Below are 20,691 nucleotides of genomic sequence, written 5' to 3'. Positions count from 1 at the left end.
ATCATTTGACATGACTCTGTGGGGTATCATTTGACATGACTCTGTGGGGTATCATTTGACATGACTCTGTGGGGTATCATTTGACATGACTCTGTGGGGTATCATTTGACATGACTCTGTGGGGTATCATCTGACATGACTCTATGGGGTATCATCTGACATGACTCTATGGGGTATCATCTGACATGACTCTATGGGGTATCATCTGACATGACTCTGTTGGGTATCATCTGACATGACTCTGTGGGGTATCATCTGACATGACTCTGTGGGGTATCATCTGACATGACTCTGTGGGGTATCATCTGACATGACTCTGTGGGGTATCATCTGACATGACTCTGTGGGGTATCATCTGACATGACTCTGTGGGGTATCATCTGACATGACTCTGTGGGGTATCATCTGACATGACTCTGTGGGGTATCTGACATGACTCTGTGGGGTATCATCTGACATGACTCTGTGGGGTATCATCTGACATGACTCTGTGGGGTATCTGACATGACTCTGTGGGGTATCATCTGACATGACTCTGTGGGGTATCATCTGACATGACTCTGTGGGGTATCATCTGACATGACTCTGTGGGGTATCATCTGACATGACTCTGTGGGGTATCATCTGACATGACTCTGTGGGGTATCATCTGACATGACTCTGTGGGGTATCATCTGACATGACTCTGTGGGGTATCATCTGACATGACTCTGTGGGGTATCTGACATGACTCTGTGGGGTATCTGACATGACTCTGTGGGGTATCTGACATGACTCTGTGGGGTATCATCTGACATGACTCTGTGGGGTATCATCTGACATGACTCTGTGGGGTATCATCTGACATGACTCTGTGGGGTATCATCTGACATGACTCTGTGGGGTATCTGACATGACTCTGTGGGGTATCTGACATGACTCTGTGGGGTATCATCTGACATGACTCTGTGGGGTATCATCTGACATGACTCTGTGGGGTATCATCTGACATGACTCTGTGGGGTATCATCTGACATGACTCTGTGGGGTATCTGACATGACTCTGTGGGGTATCTGACATGACTCTGTGGGGTATCATCTGACATGACTCTGTGGGGTATCATCTGACATGAATCTGTGGGGTATCATCTGACATGACTCTGTGGGGTATCATCTGACATGACTCTGTGGGGTATCATCTGACATGACTCTGTGGGGTATCATCTGACATGACTCTGTGGGGTATCATCTGACATGACTCTGTGGGGTATCATCTGACATGACTCTGTGGGGTATCATCTGACATGACTCTGTGGGGTATCATCTGACATGACTCTGTGGGGTATCATCTGACATGACTCTGTGGGGTATCATCTGACATGACTCTGTGGGGTATCATTTGACATGACTATGTGGACTATCCAAAACTGGAACTAATATGAGAGCTAGTGACCTGAGAGAAAAGGGGCGGGAACTGACCTGGCAGCGATATACAACGTTCGGTTCATAATCACGACCAGCTGGATGTCCAGCTTGTGCCGTTGTGTATTGTTTCTTCCAGGTTTGTGTCCAACAAAAGCCGGATACTGCTTTGTATCTGTGGAGAGGGAGGAACAAAAACAATAAATATAGGAAGCAATCCCCCCTCTTGCAAGGCAATGTTTAAAAAAAAAAGAAGCCTGACAGAGAGAAAGGTCTCTCTGAGGTTGCTGGAGGATGCTCCAACACTGTATGGCTGGGAGGAATATAGGGTCTACCCATACAGAGAGAAAGAACAATGAGCCTCACGTGGTATTTACACTATCACACACTGCATTAAAGCCCCAACAGGAAAATACAGGATTACCCTTTGATGTAGGGTGGGCTCCATTTCAAATGCAGCTTTAACTCCTCAATTTTTTATGTTTCCCTGGGCACCAAATTACATTCTACCTTCCAAAAGCACTCAGAGGGGAGAGGGGAGAGACGAGAAGGTAGTGGGAGGCGGTGGTTGGAAAACAGGGTGTTGGGGGAGTAGGAAATAGCTGGGTGTACTCACAGTTGCCATGTGAAATACTGATTGGCTCCGAGTCTTCTGGGAAGCCAGCCCCAGCAATCTGCAGTAGCGTGAAATACAGCAACAAGGCCTCAGACCTCATTGTAGCTCTGCTGGTTCCTTCCTCGATTACTTATTTACTTAAGCCTGTGAGGAGAAGACCATTAAGAAAAAAAATTATTAAACAAATAAAGTCCAACTGAATTAGCTGTTTCTGTTTTTCATTGCCGATGCAATCTGTCAGATATGTATGTATATACAGTGGGGAGAACAAGTATTTGATACACTGCCGATTTTGCAGGTTTTCCAACTTACAAAGCATGTAGAGGTCTGTAATTTTTATCATAGGTACACTTCAACTGTGAGAGACGGAATCTAAAACAAAAATCCAGAAAATCACATTGTATGATTTTTAAGTAATTAATTTGCATTTTATTGCATGACATAAGTATTTGATACATCAGAAAAGCAGAACTTAATATTTGGTACAGAAACCTTTGTTTGCAATTACAAAGATCATACGTTTCCTGTAGTTATTGACCAGGTTTGCACACACTGCAGCAGGGATTTTGGCCCACTCCTCCATACAGACCTTCTCCAGATCCTTCAGGTTTCGGGGCTGTCGCTGGGCAATACGGACTTTCAGCTCCCTCCAAAGATTTTCTATTGGGTTCAGGTCTGGAGACTGGCTAGGCCACTCCAGGACCTTGAGATGCTTCTTACGGAGCCACTCCTTAGTTGCCCTGGCTGTGTGTTTCGGGTCGTTGTCATGCTGGAAGATCCAGCCACGACCCATCTTCAATGCTCTTACTGAGGGAAGGAGGTTTTTAGCCAAGATCTCGCGATACATGGCCCCATCCATCCTCCCCTCAATATGGTGCAGTCGTCCTGTCCCCTTTGCAGAAAAGCATCCCCAAAGAATGATGTTTCCACCTCCATGCTTCACGGTTGGGAGGGTGTTCTTGGGGTTGTACTCAACCTTCTTCTTCCTCCAAACACGGCGAGTGGAGTTTAGACCAAAAAGCTCTATTTTTGTCTCATCAGACCACATGACCTTCTCCCATTCCTCCTCTGGATCATCCAGATGGTCATTGGCAAACTTCAGACGGGCCTGGAAATGCGCTGGCTTGAGCAGGGGGACCTTGCATGCACTGCAGGATTTCAATCCATGACGGTGTAGTGTGTTACTAATGGTTTTCTTTGAGACTGTGGTCCCAGCTCTCTTCAGGTCATTGACCAGGTCCTGCCGTGTAGTTATGGGCTGATCCCTCACCTTTCTCATGATCATTGATGCCCCACGAGGTGAGATCTTGCATGGAGCCCCAGACCGAGGGTGGTTGACCGTCATCTTCAACTTCTTCCATTTTCTAATAATTGCGCCAACAGTTGTTGCCTTCTCACCAAGCTGCTTGCCTATTGTCCTGTAGCCCATCCCAGCCTTGTGCAGGTCTACAATTTTATCCCTGATGTCCTTACACAGCTCTCTGGTCTTGGCCATTGTGGAGAGATTGGAGTCTGTTTGATTGAGTGTGTGTACAGGTGTCTTTTATACAGGTAACAAGTTCAAACAGGTGCAGTTAATACAGGTAATGAGTGGAGAACAGGAGGGCTTCTTAAAGAAAAACTAACAGGTCTGTGAGAGCCGGAATTCTTACTGGTTGGTAGGTGATCAAATACTTATGTCATGCAATAAAATGCAAATTAATTACTTAAAAATCATACAATGTGATTTTTGGGATTTTTGTTTTAGATTCCGTCTCTCACAGTTGAAGTGTACCTATGATAAAAATTACAGACCTCTACATGCTTTGTAAGTAGGAAAACCTTCAAAATCGGCAGTGTATCAAATACTTGTTCTCCCCACTGTATATACTGTATATATATATATATATATATTGTGATGACTCAATAGCTGTATTGCTAGCAAAACAAATTAATTGGGTAATATGAGTCTTAGATCGATGGCAGGCCAGGTCTTGTTGAAGTAGGCATGTTGTGATTAACCGAGCAGCATCAGGAGTGGGAGTTCTACTGGACTGCATCCTGGCCAATAAGTTGAATTAATAGGAGAGCTTCCATGATATGATCCTGGTGTCTGGGCAGAGTTAATAGACCAGCACTTTTCTCTGTACATAATAATCAACATCTAAGAGTTGGCGCCTGATTGCTGACTGGATTTACGGCAGCCCGTGACCATGCTGATGTTTCTATTCTCCTTCTTGTGCGTTGTGGAAACAAATTACTTCTATAAATCATCCAGACAATTATTGCAGGCATAATCTAATCAAGTATAAGCATTTAATTCACAGACCTTTTATCATGGGCCAAACGGTAAACACTGGGCACAGGTGTCAATTCAACGTCTATTCCATGTTGGTCCAGAGTAATTTCATTGAAATGACGTGGAAACAACATTGATGTACATAGCCTCGTTATTGTTATTTTATTGTTGCTCTTTTATTTTTGACAAATGTTTTACTCTGCATTGCTGTTTAAGGCCTTGTAAGTAAGCATTTCATGGTAAGGTCTACACTTGTATTCGGCGCATGTGACAAATACAAATTGATTTGATTCAACCAATGTGTGCCCAATGGGTAGACAGTTTGGTGGGGGGGTGAATTACATTTCTATGGTATGTTAACAGTTGTTTAAACCCAGCACTGTTGTTCACTGGCTCTGTATTGTGTCTCGGAGAAGAACGAGAGGGAGAGAGAGAGGAGAGAGGGTAGAATGCGAGAGAGGGAGATAGAAGGGGGTCTCTCTCCATGCTCCCGTGAATCTCATTCAGAAAGAGAATGAAAACACTATTCACTGGGAGATTCACTTTAACAGTGAGGAGAATAGAAATAAAACCTGGGGAATGACCTTGGTCGTTGAATTTCCTCCTCGCGGGGGTTATTTTCTCCCTCACTTCATCTGTTTTATACACATACTGGCACAATAACAGACAGGAGACCTGGGTATAGGCCCTCAGAATCTCTGTTAGCCCTATGCCTTTTCATTTTCCAAGCCAAAATGAGATTCTGCACATACACCACTATGGGGGCTGTTTTGTTTCATGAACCTTGACCAGGAAGTCGTGCAGTAATTGATGGATTGATGAGCAGGATGGGGCGGAGACATACCAGTGTTCATGTGGGACTGTCTATTGTAAATGACACATGTGGGACTGTCTATTGTAAATGACACATGTGGGACTGTCTATAGTAAATGACAAATGGAGCTAGGGAGAGAGGCAACAAACACAGAAAAGTAACACAGAATTGCTAACTCAATACTGTATCACAAAATTATCCATGGGAGCGGAATCGATAATGATGTTCCAAAATATAGCTTTATAATTTCTAATTTAGACACTACAGGCCACAATGCAGCATTATTGTACCTTCTAACTGCAGACAGTTATTTGTAACAAATTTATGTTTAATAGTTAACCTCAGTTTTCAGAACTCATGCAACAGTACAGAGGAACTCAATTCACAATTGATCTCTTCATCATTTCCAAATTAACACAAAATCAACAGAAAATGTCACCATGTCATTGGATTTAGGTTAAAAGTTGGGTGAAAAAAATACTAAATTCCTTTACGTTGATGACATTTTGCAAATCCAATCAGTTTCCCACATTGATTCACAATGTCATCACCTTGAATTTTTTTGGTTGAAATGGAGAGGATACAACGTTGATTCAACCAGTTTTTGCCCAGTGGGAATAACTGCAGCTCCCACAGTCCTAAACTCCATTAACTTTATTCATAAACACATTACCAGCCTAACAATAGTATCTTTGCTGTTGCATCAACATGTAATCTGAGGGCATGTGGCCACCACACACTATAAGACATATTTCATTCTGTAATCTAGGGGGCATGTGGCCACCACACACAGTAATGTACATATTTCATTCTGTAATCTAGGGGCATGTGGCCACCACACACAGTAATGTACATATTTCATTCTGTAATCTAGGGGGCATGTGGCCACCACACACAGTAATGTACATATTTCATTCTGTAATCTAGGGGGCATGTGGCCACCACACACAGTAATGTACATATTTCATTCTGTAATCTAGGGGGCATGTGGCCACCACACACAGTAATGTACATATATCATTCTGTAATCTAGGGGGCATGTGGCCACCACACACAGTAATGTACATATTTCATTATGTAATCTAGGGGGCATGTGGCCACCACACACAGTAATGTACATATTTCATTCTGTAATCTAGGGGGCATGTGGCCACCACACACAGTAATGTACATATTTCATTCTGTAATCTAGGGGGCATGTGGCCACCACACACAGTAATGTACATATTTCATTCTGTAATCTAGGGGGCATGTGGCCACCACACACAGTAATGTACATATTTCATTCTGTAATCTAGGGGGCATGTGGCCACCACACACTATAAGACATATTTCATTCTGTAATCTAGGGGCATGTGGCCACCACACACAGTAATGTACATATTTCATTCTGTAATCTAGGGGGCATGTGGCCACCACACACAGTAATGTACATATTTCATTCTGTAATCTAGGGGGCATGTGGCCACCACACACAGTAATGTACATATTTCATTCTGTAATCTAGGGGGCATGTGGCCACCACACACAGTAATGTACATATTTCATTCTGTAATCTAGGGGGCATGTGGCCACCACACACAGTAATGTACATATTTCATTCTGTAATCTAGGGGGCATGTGGCCACCACACACAGTAATGTACATATTTCATTCTGTAATCTAGGGGGCATGTGGCCACCACACACTATAAGACATATTTCATTCTGTAATCTAGGGGCATGTGGCCACCACACACAGTAATGTACATATTTCATTCTGTAATCTAGGGGGCATGTGGCCACCACACACAGTAATGTACATATTTCATTCTGTAATCTAGGGGGCATGTGGCCACTACACACAGTAATGTACATATTTCATTCTGTAATCTAGGGGGCATGTGGCCACCACACACAGTAATGTACATATTTCATTCTGTAATCTAGGGGCATGTGGCCACCACACACTATAAGACATATTTCATTCACAAGGTGAAGCCCAGTGGGCTAGTTCAGAAGGGATACCATGAAAATACAACACATCTCCTGCGTCGATGTTCATCTTGATCAGAGACCTGGGGTTTGGTGTGTCTATCATTAGACGTCTACCCAGTCATCATCAGCATACCCTACGCTACCCATCAGCATACCCTACGCTACCCATCAGCATACCCTACGCTAACCATCAGCATACCCTACGCTAGCCATCAGCATACACTACCCATCAGCATTCCCTACGCTACCCATCAACATACCCTACGCTAACCATCAGCATAACCTACGCTAGCCATCAGCATACACTACCCATCAGCATACCCTACGCTACCCATCAGAATACCCTACGCTACCCATCAGCATACCCTACGCTAACCATCAGCATAACCTACGCTAGCCATCAGCATACACTACCCATCAGCATACCCTATGCTACCCATCAGCATACCCTACGCTACCCATCAGCATACCCTACGCTAACCATCAGCATAACCTACGCTAGCCATCAGCATACACTACCCATCAGCATACCCTACGCTACCCATCAGCATACCCTACGCTAACCATCAGCATACCCTACACTAGCCATCAGCATACACTACCCATCAGCATACCCTACGCTACCCATCAGCATACACTACCCATCGGCATACCCTACGCTACCCATCAACATACCCTATGTTACCCATTAAGTTGTGTAATGGGCTGGGATTTAATGAAATAGGTCCATATGTGCAGTAGTCTTTATGGGGGTATTTGAAGCTCCCGTGAGAGTCCAACAGATAAACAGCTCAGCGGTGACTGACTGACTGACAGTTAGTTCATTTACACCAGCCTCTGCAGCTCCTGCAGTGTGGGAATAGCTCTGACATCAGCCTGGCAGGATCAGACATGGACTCCTTTCACAGGGGTGTGAACACAGGAACAAACCACACTAACAACACCCAGCAGTAAGTAGAACGAGAGAGAAAAAGAGAGAGAGAGAGAGAGAGAGAGAGAGAGAGAGAGAGAGAGAGAGAGAGAGAGAGAGAGAGAGAGAGAGAGAGAGAGAGAGAGAGACAGAGAGACAGAGAGACAGAGAGACAGAGAGACAGAGAGACAGAGAGAGAGAGAGAGAGAGACTTGGACTGAGCAGCTCCACTCCACTCCGGGTGAGAACCCGTTGATTTGAAATAATAGGTCTGTGTTCTGATTTCCCATGCAAGAAAACTTCACAGGATGGCTGCCACATCACTTGTTTCACATATCAAAGCACACAGATAGATCAGTGAAGAATAAATGAGATGTTTGATTGAACCCACGGAGCCTGATAGGAGAAGGAGAGGCCTGTTTCTGAAGAAGATCAGACCAGAAGAAACGCATTACGTAATCGGATTACTTTTTATGAGTAACTAGTAATGTAACGCGTTGGTTATTTAGTTACTTTGTCAAGTAAGGCGAGCGTTATTTTCGGAATCTCTGCCGGGCGCATGTTTCCATGATCCAATCTCGACTTGTTTCCTCATTTAGTTCTTGATCAAGAGGAGAAAGGCTGTTTGGAGAAATGTCATGACAGCTGCTGTCCATAAAAATGTATAGAGGGCGTACTTCTGATCTTTGCCATTGATCGCTTCTGTGATAGCAAAGCCCATAGAGGGTTTGCACTTCCATCTAGTGGCAAGTGTTCACTCTATACATCTCTATGGGTTCGTGTACGCGCGGTCTAATCAGAACTGAGATTTTGAATGAAAAGATAGGAAATTTGTACAGATGTTCGGCTTACAGTATATATGGCTAATGAAGCAGCCCATATATAGCACAGCACTTGTAGGCCAGCACCACAGGAATGGAGCGCCACAGATGAAAGGAAAAACTGGTGATACAAACCTGAGTAAGTAGCAGAGCGCGGTTCGCCTCGACAGCTGCTTACTGTTGCCCACAGAGGGTAAATTAACTCTGAAGATGATCAAAAACAACAATTATGCGATCCTTTGCTGAGTAAACACTTTGTAGGCTTTCTTTCATGTCCAGTAGCACTTATCTGAATATTTACAGATGAGGAGAATTTAGAGACAGCCTACTGTGTGCAAACTGAAACAAAATGTAATTTTCCTGATCTGACAGTTGTACCAATGAGGCCTTTCAACACATCCTGGTTGTGGATGTCTTGAACTGAACAAAGCAGGATGGGCGTCTTCCACAGGAGCATCACCTAAGTAAAGACGATCACTGACAACACAGGGACAGCTAGAGTCCAGGGAGCTTCAGCACTGCCCTCCACAGCAGCACAGCAAACATCATGAAATGCCATGTGCCATATAACCCACTACTCTGGTGTCTCCTGCTCTCTCCCCATGCTGAGCGGTAGAAAGCAGTCTGTGGTGCAAGCTGCTTCTTCGTTTTGTCTGGAAAACCATTTATGAAGGCCCCCGACTGGTGCTTAACAGGTTGACCCCAAAAAGAATGAGGTTACACATTTAAATATCAGAACCTTTCCCAGTGCTGCCAATCATGCAAGATGATACAGGCCATGCAACTTAATCAATCTGGAGCAGGCTGAGACGGCAGGCAGAAGGGAAAATTATTACAGATAAGGCAGGCTTGGCTTTAGATGCCGTGTCCCTTTTGAACCAGTATTATCTACTATACCCTCCTCTGATGGAGCTCTGTCTTCTTCTGCATTCCATTCTTGTAACCGTGCTGTTTACCCATTCATTTCCATTCTTGTAACCGTGCTGTTTACCCATTCATTTCCATTCTTGTAACCGTGCTGTTTACCCATTCATTTCCATTCTTGTAACCGTGCTGTTTACCCATTCATTTCCATTCTTGTAACCGTGCTGTTTACCCATTCATTTCCATTCTTGTAACCGTGCTGTTTACCCATTCATTTCCATTCTTGTAACCGTGCTGTTTACCCATTCATTTCCATTCTTGTAACCGTGCTGTTTACCCATTCATTTCCATTCTTGTAACCGTGCTGTTTACCCATTCATTTCCATTCTTGTAACCGTGCTGTTTACCCATTCATTTCCATTCTTGTAACCGTGCTGTTTACCCATTCATTTCCATTCTTGTAACCGTGCTGTTTACCCATTCATTTCCATTCTTGTAACCGTGCTGTTTACCCATTCATTTCCATTCTTGTAACCGTGCTGTTTACCCATTCATTTCCATTCTTGTAACCGTGCTGTTCACCCATTCATTTCCATTCTTGTAACCGTGCTGTTTACCCATTCATTTCCATTCTTGTAACCGTGCTGTTTTCCCATTCATTTCCATTCTTGTAACCGTGCTGTTTACCCATTCATTTCCATTCTTGTAACCGTGCTGTTTACCCATTCATTTCCATTCTTGTAACCGTGCTGTTTACCCATTCATTTCCATTCTTGTAACCGTGCTGTTTACCCATTCATTTCCATTCTTGTAACCGTGCTGTTTACCCATTCATTTCCATTCTTGTAACCGTGCTGTTTACCCATTCATTTCCATTCTTGTAACCGTGCTGTTTACCCATTCATTTCCATTCTTGTAACCGTGCTGTTCACCCATTCATTTCCATTCTTGTAACCGTGCTGTTTACCCATTCATTTCCATTCTTGTAACCGTGCTGTTTTCCCATTCATTTCCATTCTTGTAACCGTGCTGTTTACCCATTCATTTCCATTCTTGTAACCGTGCTGTTTACCCATTCATTTCCATTCTTGTAACCGTGCTGTTTACCCATTCATTTCCATTCTTGTAACCGTGCTGTTTACCCATTCATTTCCATTCTTGTAACCGTGCTGTTTACCCATTCATTTCCATTCTTGTAACCGTGCTGTTTACCCATTCATTTCCATTCTTGTAACCGTGCTGTTTTCCCATTCATTTCCATTCTTGTAACCGTGCTGTTTACCCATTCATTTCCATTCTTGTAACCGTGCTGTTTACCCATTCATTTCCATTCTTGTAACCGTGCTGTTTACCCATTCATTTCCATTCTTGTAACCGTGCTGTTTACCCATTCATTTCCATTCTTGTAACCGTGCTGTTTTCCCATTCATTTCCATTCTTGTAACCGTGCTGTTTACCCATTCATTTCCATTCTTGTAACCGTGCTGTTTACCCATTCATTTCCATTCTTGTAACCGTGCTGTTTACCCATTCATTTCCATTCTTGTAACCGTGCTGTTTACCCATTCATTTCCATTCTTGTAACCGTGCTGTTTACCCATTCATTTCCATTCTTGTAACCGTGCTGTTTACCCATTCATTTCCATTCTTGTAACCGTGCTGTTTACCCATTCATTTCCATTCTTGTAACCGTGCTGTTCACCCATTCATTTCCATTCTTGTAACCGTGCTGTTTACCCATTCATTTCCATTCTTGTAACCGTGCTGTTTTCCCATTCATTTCCATTCTTGTAACCGTGCTGTTTACCCATTCATTTCCATTCTTGTAACCGTGCTGTTTACCCATTCATTTCCATTCTTGTAACCGTGCTGTTTACCCATTCATTTCCATTCTTGTAACCGTGCTGTTTACCCATTCATTTCCATTCTTGTAACCATGCTGTTTTCCCATTTATTTCCAATCCGTCTTTTTACGGCACTGGACAGTGGTTGGCACAACCAGGATCATCAGCCCTCTCTGATATTTCGTTTAACCGAAGGATATGAACGAATGCACCAGACAGAAGGGCAGGGTGAAAATATAGCCCCCTACTGAGCCGCAACACAATGGCAAAATGTCACAAAAGCTAAATGTCAAATTACCTGAGGAAAACAAGATGCCACCATGACAGGATAGCACATAGTGTGTAAATGCAATAGGGCTCTGAATTGTCACATTGTATAATGATGATTTTCTGGTAAACTATTTGCTGCTAACTGTTACTGCTGTGTGCCTGTGGCTAAACCTGAGCACTTCTGTGAGTTTTTCACATCACACTCAAACGTACATCCAAAAACAATACAATGGGCCGTGAACAAACTAGGTTACGACATCACTCAACAATATCAAACTAGGTTACGACATCACTCAACAATATCAAACTAGGTTACGACATCACTCAACAATATCAAACTAGGTTACGACATCACTCAACAATATCAAACTAGGTTACGACATCACTCAACAATATCAAACTAGGTTACGACATCACTCAACAATATCAAACTAGGTTACGACATCACTCAACAATATCAAACTAGGTTACGACATCACTCAACAATATCAAACTAGGTTACGACATCACTCAACAATATCAAACTAGGTTACGACATCACTCAACAATATCAAACTAGGTTACGACATCACTCAACAATATCAAACTAGGTTACGACATCACTCAACGATATCAAATCACTGTAGGTTACGATATCACTCAACAATATCAAACTAGGCTACGACATCAATCAACAATATCAAGCTAGGTTACGACATCACTCAACAATATCAAACTAGGTTACGACATCAATCAACAATATCAAACTAGGTTACGACATCACTCAACAATATCAAACTAGGTTACGACATCAATCAACAATATCAAACTAGGTTACGACATCACTCAACAATATCAAACTAGGCTACGACATCAATCAACAATATCAAACTAGGTTACGACATCACTCAACGATATCAAATCACTGTAGGTTACGATATCACTCAACAATATCAAACTAGGCTACGACATCAATCAACAATATCAAGCTAGGTTACGACATCACTCAACAATATCAAACTAGGTTACGACATCAATCAACAATATCAAACTAGGTTACGACATCACTCAACAATATCAAACTAGGTTACGACATCAATCAACAATATCAAACTAGGTTACGACATCACTCAACAATATCAAACTAGGCTACGACATCAATCAACAATATCAAACTAGGTTACGACATCACTCAACAATATCAAACTAGGCTACGACATCACTCAACGATATCAAATCACTGTAGGTTACGACATCACTCAACAATATCAAATCACTGTAGGTTACGACATCACTCAACAATATCAAAATAGGCTACGATATCAATCAACAATATCAAACTAGGTTACGACATCACTCAACAATATCAAACTAGGTTACGACATCACTCAACAATATCAAACTAGGTTACGACATCACTCAACAATATCAAACTAGGTTACGACATCACTCAACGATATCAAATCACTGTAGGTTACGACATCACTCAACAATATCAAATCACTGTAGGTTACGACATCACTCAACAATATCAAAATAGGCTACGACATCAATCAACAATATCAAAATAGGCTACGACATCAATCAACAATATCAAGCACAGCACATCGTTTGAACGGCTGCTTTTGAAAGCTTTCATCGGAGTAAACATGCAACAGGAATCAATAGAGCAACTGAGACAAGCTGTGTGGTTCAGACAAGCTGTGTGGTTGAGACAAGCTGTGTGGTTGAGACAAGCTGTGTGGTTGAGACAAGCTGTGTGGTTGAGACAAGCTGTGTGGTTGAGACAAGCTGTGTGGTTCAGACAAGCTGTGTGGTTGAGACAAGCTGTGTGGTTGAGACAAGCTGTGTGGTTCAGACAAGCTGTGTGGTTCAGACAAGCTGTGTGGTTGAGACAAGCTGTGTGGTTCAGACAAGTTGTGTGGTTGAGACAAGCTGTGTGGTTGAGTGCAAAATAAATAAGCACTGCTGTGGGTCTCATTAAAAGTGTTGGGTCTACGAAGTATGGAATTCAAAACGAGTTTAGGTATGGAGAGTATCTGAGGGATGGGATAGTGCTGTAGGGAGCTCTCGCAGTAGATACATTGTAATGAGTAATCAATAAAACAATGGCAATTTCAGTGGGAATTAGATATTCACAGGCCTTTTTCCTCAAAGGCAAAAGTCTAAATGAGAAAAGTCTTCACATCAATAAAGTTGCAGGATCACATGTATCCATTTGACTGGTATAAATGCATGAAGGATTTGTAGAGTGGAAAGGAGTGATTTTATGCCATCCCCTTCAGCCCTTGACCACAAAGTAACACAGTTGGAGAGGAAATACCTCTTCATCTACATGTACAACTCCTGCAAGAAAAACCTTGATGACAAAAAATCTTCAGAGTGATTCAAGCAAATTACCTTAACCCTTCCACATGTCCTTAACCCTTCCACATGTCCTTAACCCCTCCACATGTCCTTAACCCTTCCACATGTCCTTAACCCTTCCACATGTCCTTAACCCCTCCACATGTCCTTAACCCTTCCACATGTCCTTAACCCTTCCACATGTCCTTAACCCTTCCACATGTCCTTAACCCTTCCACCTGTCCTTAACCCCTCCACATGTCCTTAACCCTTCCACCTGTCCTTAACCCCTCCACCTGTCCTTAACCCCTCCACATGTCCTTAACCCTTCCACATGTCCTTAACCCCTCCACATGTCCTTAACCCTTCCACATGTCCTTAACCCTTCCACATGTCCTTAACCCTTCCACCTGTCCTTAACCCTTCCACATGTCCTTAACCCTTCCACATGTCCTTAACCCTTCCACATGTCCTTAACCCTTCCACATGTCCTTAACCCTTCCACATGTCCTTAACCCTTCCACATGTCCTTAACCCTTCCACATGTCCTTAACCCTTCCACATGTCCTTAACCCTTCCACATGTCCTTAACCCTTCCACATGTCCTTAACCCTTCCACCTGTCCTTAACCCTTCCACATGTCCTTAACCCTTCTACCTGTCCTTAACCCTTCCACATGTCCTTAACCCTTCCACATGTCCTTAACCCTTCCACATGTCCTTAACCCTTCACATGTCCTTAACCCTTCCACCTGTCCTTAACCCTTATACCTGTCCTTAACCCTTCCACCTGTCCTTAACCCTCTACATGTCCTTAACCCTTTCCACATGTCCTTAACCTCGTCCTTAACCCTTCTACCTGTCCTTAACCCTCTACATGTCCTTAACCCTTCCACATGTCCTTAACCCTTTCCACATGTCCTTAACCCCTCCACATGTCCTTAACGCCTTTCCACCTGTCCTTAACCCCTCCACATGTCCTTAACCCCTCCACATGTCCTTAACCCTTCCACACGTCCTTAACCCCTCCACATGTCCTTAACCTTTCTACCTGTCCTTAACCCTCTACATGTCCTTAACCCTTCCACATGTCCTTAACCCTTCCACATGTCCTTAACGCCTTTCCACCTGTCCTTAACCCTTCCACATGTCCTTAACCCTTCCACATGTCCTTAACGCCTTCCACCTGTCCTTAACCCTTCCACATGTCCTTAACCCTTCCACATGTCCTTAACCTCGTCCTTAACCCTTCCACATGTCCTTAACCCTTCCACATGTCCTTAACCTCATCCTTAACCCTTCTACCTGTCCATAACCCTCTACATGTCCTTAACCCTTCCACATGTCCTTAATTAACCATTTCACATGTCCTTAACCCTTCCACATGTCCTTAACCCCTCCACATGTCCTTAACCCTTCCACATGTCCTTAACCCTTCCACATGTCCTTAACCCTTCCACATGTCCTTAACCCTTCCACATGTCCTTAACCCTTCCACATGTCCTTAACCCTTCCACATGTCCTTAACCCCTTCACATGTCCTTAACCCTTCAACCTGTCCTTAACCCTTCCACATGTCCTTAACCCTTCCACATGTCCTTAACCCTTTCACATGTCCTTAACCCTTCCACATGTCCTTAACCCCTCCACATGTCCTTAACCCCTCCACATGTCCTTAACCCTTCCACATGTCCTTAACCCTTCCACATGTACTTAACCCTTCCACATGTACTTAACCCTTCCTCCTGTCCTTAACCCCTCCACATGTCCTTAACGCCTTCCTCCTGTCCTTAACCCTTCCACATGTCCTTAACCCTTCCACATGTCCTTAACCTCGTCCTTAACCCTTCTACCTGTCCTTAACCCTCTACATGTCCTTAACCCTCTCACATGTCCTTAACCCTTCCACATGTCCTTAACCCTTCCACATGTCCTTAACCCTTCCACATGTCCTTAACCCTTCCACATGTCCTTAACCCTTCCACATGTCCTTAACCCTTGCACATGTCCTTAACCCTTCCACATGTCCTTAACCCTTCCACCTGTCCTTAACCCTTCCACATGTCCTTAACCCTTCCACATGTCCTTAACCCTTCTACCTGTCCTTAACCCTTCCACATGTCCTTAACCCTTCACATGTCCTTAACCCTTCCACCTGTCCTTAACCCTTATACCTGTCCTTAACCCTTCCACCTGTCCTTAACCCTCTACATGTCCTTAACCCTTTCCACATGTCCTTAACCTCGTCCTTAACCCTTCTACCTGTCCTTAACCCTCTACATGTCCTTAACCCTTCCACATGTCCTTAACCCCTCCACATGTCCTTAACGCCTTTCCACCTGTCCTTAACCCCTCCACATGTCCTTAACCCCTCCACATGTCCTTAACCCTTCCACACGTCCTTAACCCCTCCACATGTCCTTAACCTTTCTACCTGTCCTTAACCCTCTACATGTCCTTAACCCTTCCACATGTCCTTAACCCTTCCACATGTCCTTAACGCCTTCCACCTGTCCTTAACCCTTCCACATGTCCTTAACCCTTCCACATGTCCTTAACGCCTTCCACCTGTCCTTAACCCTTCCACATGTCCTTAACCCTTCCACATGTCCTTAACCTCGTCCTTAACCCTTCCACATGTCCTTAACCCTTCCACATGTCCTTAACCTCATCCTTAACCCTTCTACCTGTCCATAACCCTCTACATGTCCTTAACCCTTCCACATGTCCTTAATTAACCATTTCACATGTCCTTAACCCTTCCACATGTCCTTAACCCCTCCACATGTCCTTAACCCTTCCACATGTCCTTAACCCTTCCACATGTCCTTAACCCTTCCACATGTCCTTAACCCTTCCACATGTCCTTAACCCTTCCACATGTCCTTAACCCCTTCACATGTCCTTAACCCTTCAACCTGTCCTTAACCCTTCCACATGTCCTTAACCCTTCCACATGTCCTTAACCCTTTCACATGTCCTTAACCCTTCCACATGTCCTTAACCCCTCCACATGTCCTTAACCCCTCCACATGTCCTTAACCCTTCCACATGTCCTTAACCCTTCCACATGTACTTAACCCTTCCACATGTACTTAACCCTTCCTCCTGTCCTTAACCCCTCCACATGTCCTTAACGCCTTCCTCCTGTCCTTAACCCTTCCACATGTCCTTAACCCTTCCACATGTCCTTAACCTCGTCCTTAACCCTTCTACCTGTCCTTAACCCTCTACATGTCCTTAACCCTCCCACATGTCCTTAACCCTGTCATATGACCATGTTTACAAGTACACTTCCACATCCACACGCTCAATGTCATTTTGTGCAGAAGGTTTCATTCACTTGTCTTGCTAACAAACTGGTTGCTACAGTGCTCAGTATGGATGTGTGAGTGAGCAGTTGTTCCATCCATCTGTGTGTGAGGAGAAACTGGAGACCACACATTTAGCACACTCCCTCTTGTTTATCCCTCGTGTTATATTGGCTTTTGTCTGTGATTCTCAACCTTGGATTATTCCCTTTCTACATGAGCACTCCCACAGACCAGGGTAAATGGCTGGCTTGCTCACGCAGAGCCAATCTGATCTGAACAAGCATGATGCTAATCTCCTCAAGCTAACAGGCTGGCCAGGAGAAATTAGATAGCATGGCGGCTAAAAGCCACTCTGGACTACTGGACATCCAATCTGAACAATAAAAACAACAGAACCTAATGGAATTCTGTTGTCTGTTAGCTACGTGCCTTTATCCAATTCCATTATGAATCATCATTTACTACACAAGGCAACAGGTAACATGTTGAATGCCAACATTCCCTGTGGAGTCATCACCACCAAAATGGTTTCATAGAGAATCAGGGTTGCCCGACCCTTGTGCAAAGTTAAATATTGGTGTGTCTATATCTGAGGAAACCGTACAGTACAGAGGGAATAGTGCAGCCTAGCCTGTTGTACTGGTACAGGTTGCCCTGACCCTCACCTGCTCTGTGACTTAGCCATGCTCCACCTAATTGGATATCATGCTTTAGACACCTTTAGAACTGATTAGACCCAAGCCAAGCCAATCACAGCACAGAGCTCACTGGTCATGTCAACATCCTCAGACGCAACCGTAGTGTACCATTAGCCATTAGCAATACAGCGAAAAGCCATTTAAGATTACGTATATGGGGCTGAACTTATTGGTTCCTATTGGTTAAGACCATTTAATGGTTACAGTTAGGACTGTTATGCGACCATATTACCGCTACACCGACCGTCATGAGTCATGATCGCAGTAAAATTCCACGTGACCCTTGAGTCAAGTTAATGTCCTTATATGCACTCTGGACATGCTTTGTTTGTACCCAACTCACTAACTACCATCAGGTCCTAATGGCCTGGTACTCAGGGCTCTATTGTCCCTCCATCAGGTCCTAATGGCATGGTACTCAGGGTTCTATTGTCCCTCCATCAGGTCCTAATGGCATGGTACTCAGGGTTCTATTGTCCCTCCTTCAGGTCCTAATGGCCTGGTACTCAGGGCTCTATTGTCCCTCCATCAGGTCCTAATGGCCTGGTACTCAGGGCTCTATTGTCCCTCCATCAGGTCCTAATGGCATGGTACTCAGGGTTCTATTGTCCCTCCATCAGGTCCTAATGGCATGGTACTCAGGGTTCTATTGTCCCTCCTTCAGGTCCTAATGGCCTGGTACTCAGGGCTCTATTGTCCCTCCATCAGGTCCTAATGGCCTGGTACTCAGGGCTCTATTGTCCCTCCATCAGGTCCTAATGGCCTGGTACTCAGGGCTCTATTGTCCCTCCATCAGGTCCTAATGGCCTGGTACTCAGGGCTCTATTGTCCCTCCATCAGTTCCTAATGGCCTGGTACTCAGGGCTCTATTGTCCCTCCATCAGGTCCTAATGGCCTGGTACTCAGGGCTCTATTGTCCCTCCATCAGGTACTCAGGGCTCTATTGTCCCTCCATCAGGTCCTAATGGCATGGTACTTGGGGCTCTACTGTCCCTCCATCAGGTACTCAGGGCTCTATTGTCCCTCCATCAGGTCCTAATAGTCTGGTACTCAGGTCTCCATTGTCCCTCTAACCGCTCTAACATCAATGCAAATGCAATCAAAAATTACATCAAACACTTATCATCAAAACAGCAGGCCTATCATACTTTTAAAACTCACCTCACTGTTTTGATCAACTTGAAGAAAGAAGTTCAACAGTAGTTTGAAACAAAGTAAAACATGGTTGTTGTGGATGTTGTTTCAAAGCCTAACACAACAAAATGGACAGCATGATGATTCATTCAAAACACCCATAGAGTTTATGAGCCCAAGCCCAAAAACTCCCCCAGAATTAAAATTATGTTTGTGCCTTTATACAATACATAACCTACCGTATATTACACATGGCAGAAAAACATAAAACAAAACTGATTGAAGATGTCTTTGGTACATGATTGGTCTAGCCTATACTCCAAAACTAAACAATTTCCAGTAACCACCTTTGATAGTGGACTGCATTATTAGTCATACTGAATGGACTGGTTACCTTATGCTATGCTCCACAATTCTTCTGGGAGATAAAGTATAGCCCTAGGCAATGCTGTTGGTTTATTGGTTGTGCAGGGCGGCTTACAGAGTTAGCCTACAATTATATTTCATTTGTATTTGAGTTTGAATAACCTAGTAATAGGGCATGTTTTTATATGTTCATAATGAATTGGGTGACACATTACCTTTAGCAATACAGAATATCTCACCACCGTGCGTTTCCATCTCCTCCTCTATCCTTTATTCGCGCAGAGGGGCTGTCAACAGTTTAGTGAAATATGTTTTGTTTACGAAAACATGTTACTATCAATGTTCCCGAACATATTTCACTTGGCTTCCCAACTTAAGCACTGGGTTGTTCCAGGAACAAGGTTGGAGAGCCCATGGCATGCGAGAGCATGCTCCACCCACTGAGACAATTGGAAGTTAGGGATGTTAGGGACCATGATGGTATGAAGACCAGATTGGGAATTTAGCCAGGACACCAGGGTTAACACCACTACTCTTACAATAAGTGCCATGGGATCTTCAGTGACTACAGAGAGTCAGGACACCCGTTTAATATTCTATCCGAAAGACAGCACGCGTACACAGGGCAATGTCCCCAATCACTGCCATGGGGAATTGGGATATTTTTTTAGACCAGAGGGAAAGAGTGCCACCTACTGGCCTTCCAACACCATCTGGTTTCACATCCATTAGGTTCAGAGGCAAGACAGCAGTGGATTTAAAAAAAAAAATGTTTAACTAGGCCAGTCAGTTAAGAACAAATTCTTATTTACAATGACGGCCTAGGAACAGTGGGCAGCCATGTTCAGGGCAGAAAAACAGATTTTTACCTTGTCAGCTCTGGGATTCAATCTAGCAAACCTTTCGGTTACAGGCCCAACGCTCTAACCACTAGGCTACCTGCCGCCCCAGGGTGGTATGCTGCTGGAAAAGTATATGCTACACTGCAAAACAGCCAGAGGAGGAAAGCAGACAAAGTAAAGATTTCAAAAACAGAAACTCCTTCAGACATTCTACAGGAT

At 43.8% G+C, this 20,691-nt stretch overlaps 1 protein-coding gene across 5 annotated transcripts in view; it reads right to left on the bottom strand.

The window, feature by feature from the left end:
• LOC139577218 (semaphorin-6A-like) overlaps positions 1–20,691 on the bottom strand; it is a 102,277-nt gene that overhangs the window by 50,276 nt on the left and 31,310 nt on the right. For all 5 annotated transcript variants that reach the window (XM_071404171.1, XM_071404172.1, XM_071404175.1 and 2 more), the window contains exons 2-3: positions 2,018–2,161; positions 1,459–1,576 (exon numbers count right to left, since the gene is read on the bottom strand). In XM_071404171.1, the coding sequence (XP_071260272.1) occupies positions 1,459–1,576; positions 2,018–2,117 (218 nt within the window). In that variant the 5' untranslated portion in view covers positions 2,118–2,161. The remainder of the gene's footprint in view (positions 1–1,458; positions 1,577–2,017; positions 2,162–20,691) is intronic.

The sequence above is a fragment of the Salvelinus alpinus genome, chromosome 5 (assembly GCF_045679555.1).
Source record: "Salvelinus alpinus chromosome 5, SLU_Salpinus.1, whole genome shotgun sequence".
NCBI classification, from domain to species: Eukaryota; Metazoa; Chordata; class Actinopteri; order Salmoniformes; family Salmonidae; genus Salvelinus; species Salvelinus alpinus.
The sequence above is the reverse complement of the archived record's forward strand: the minus strand, read 5'-3'. Positions and strand labels throughout refer to the sequence as shown.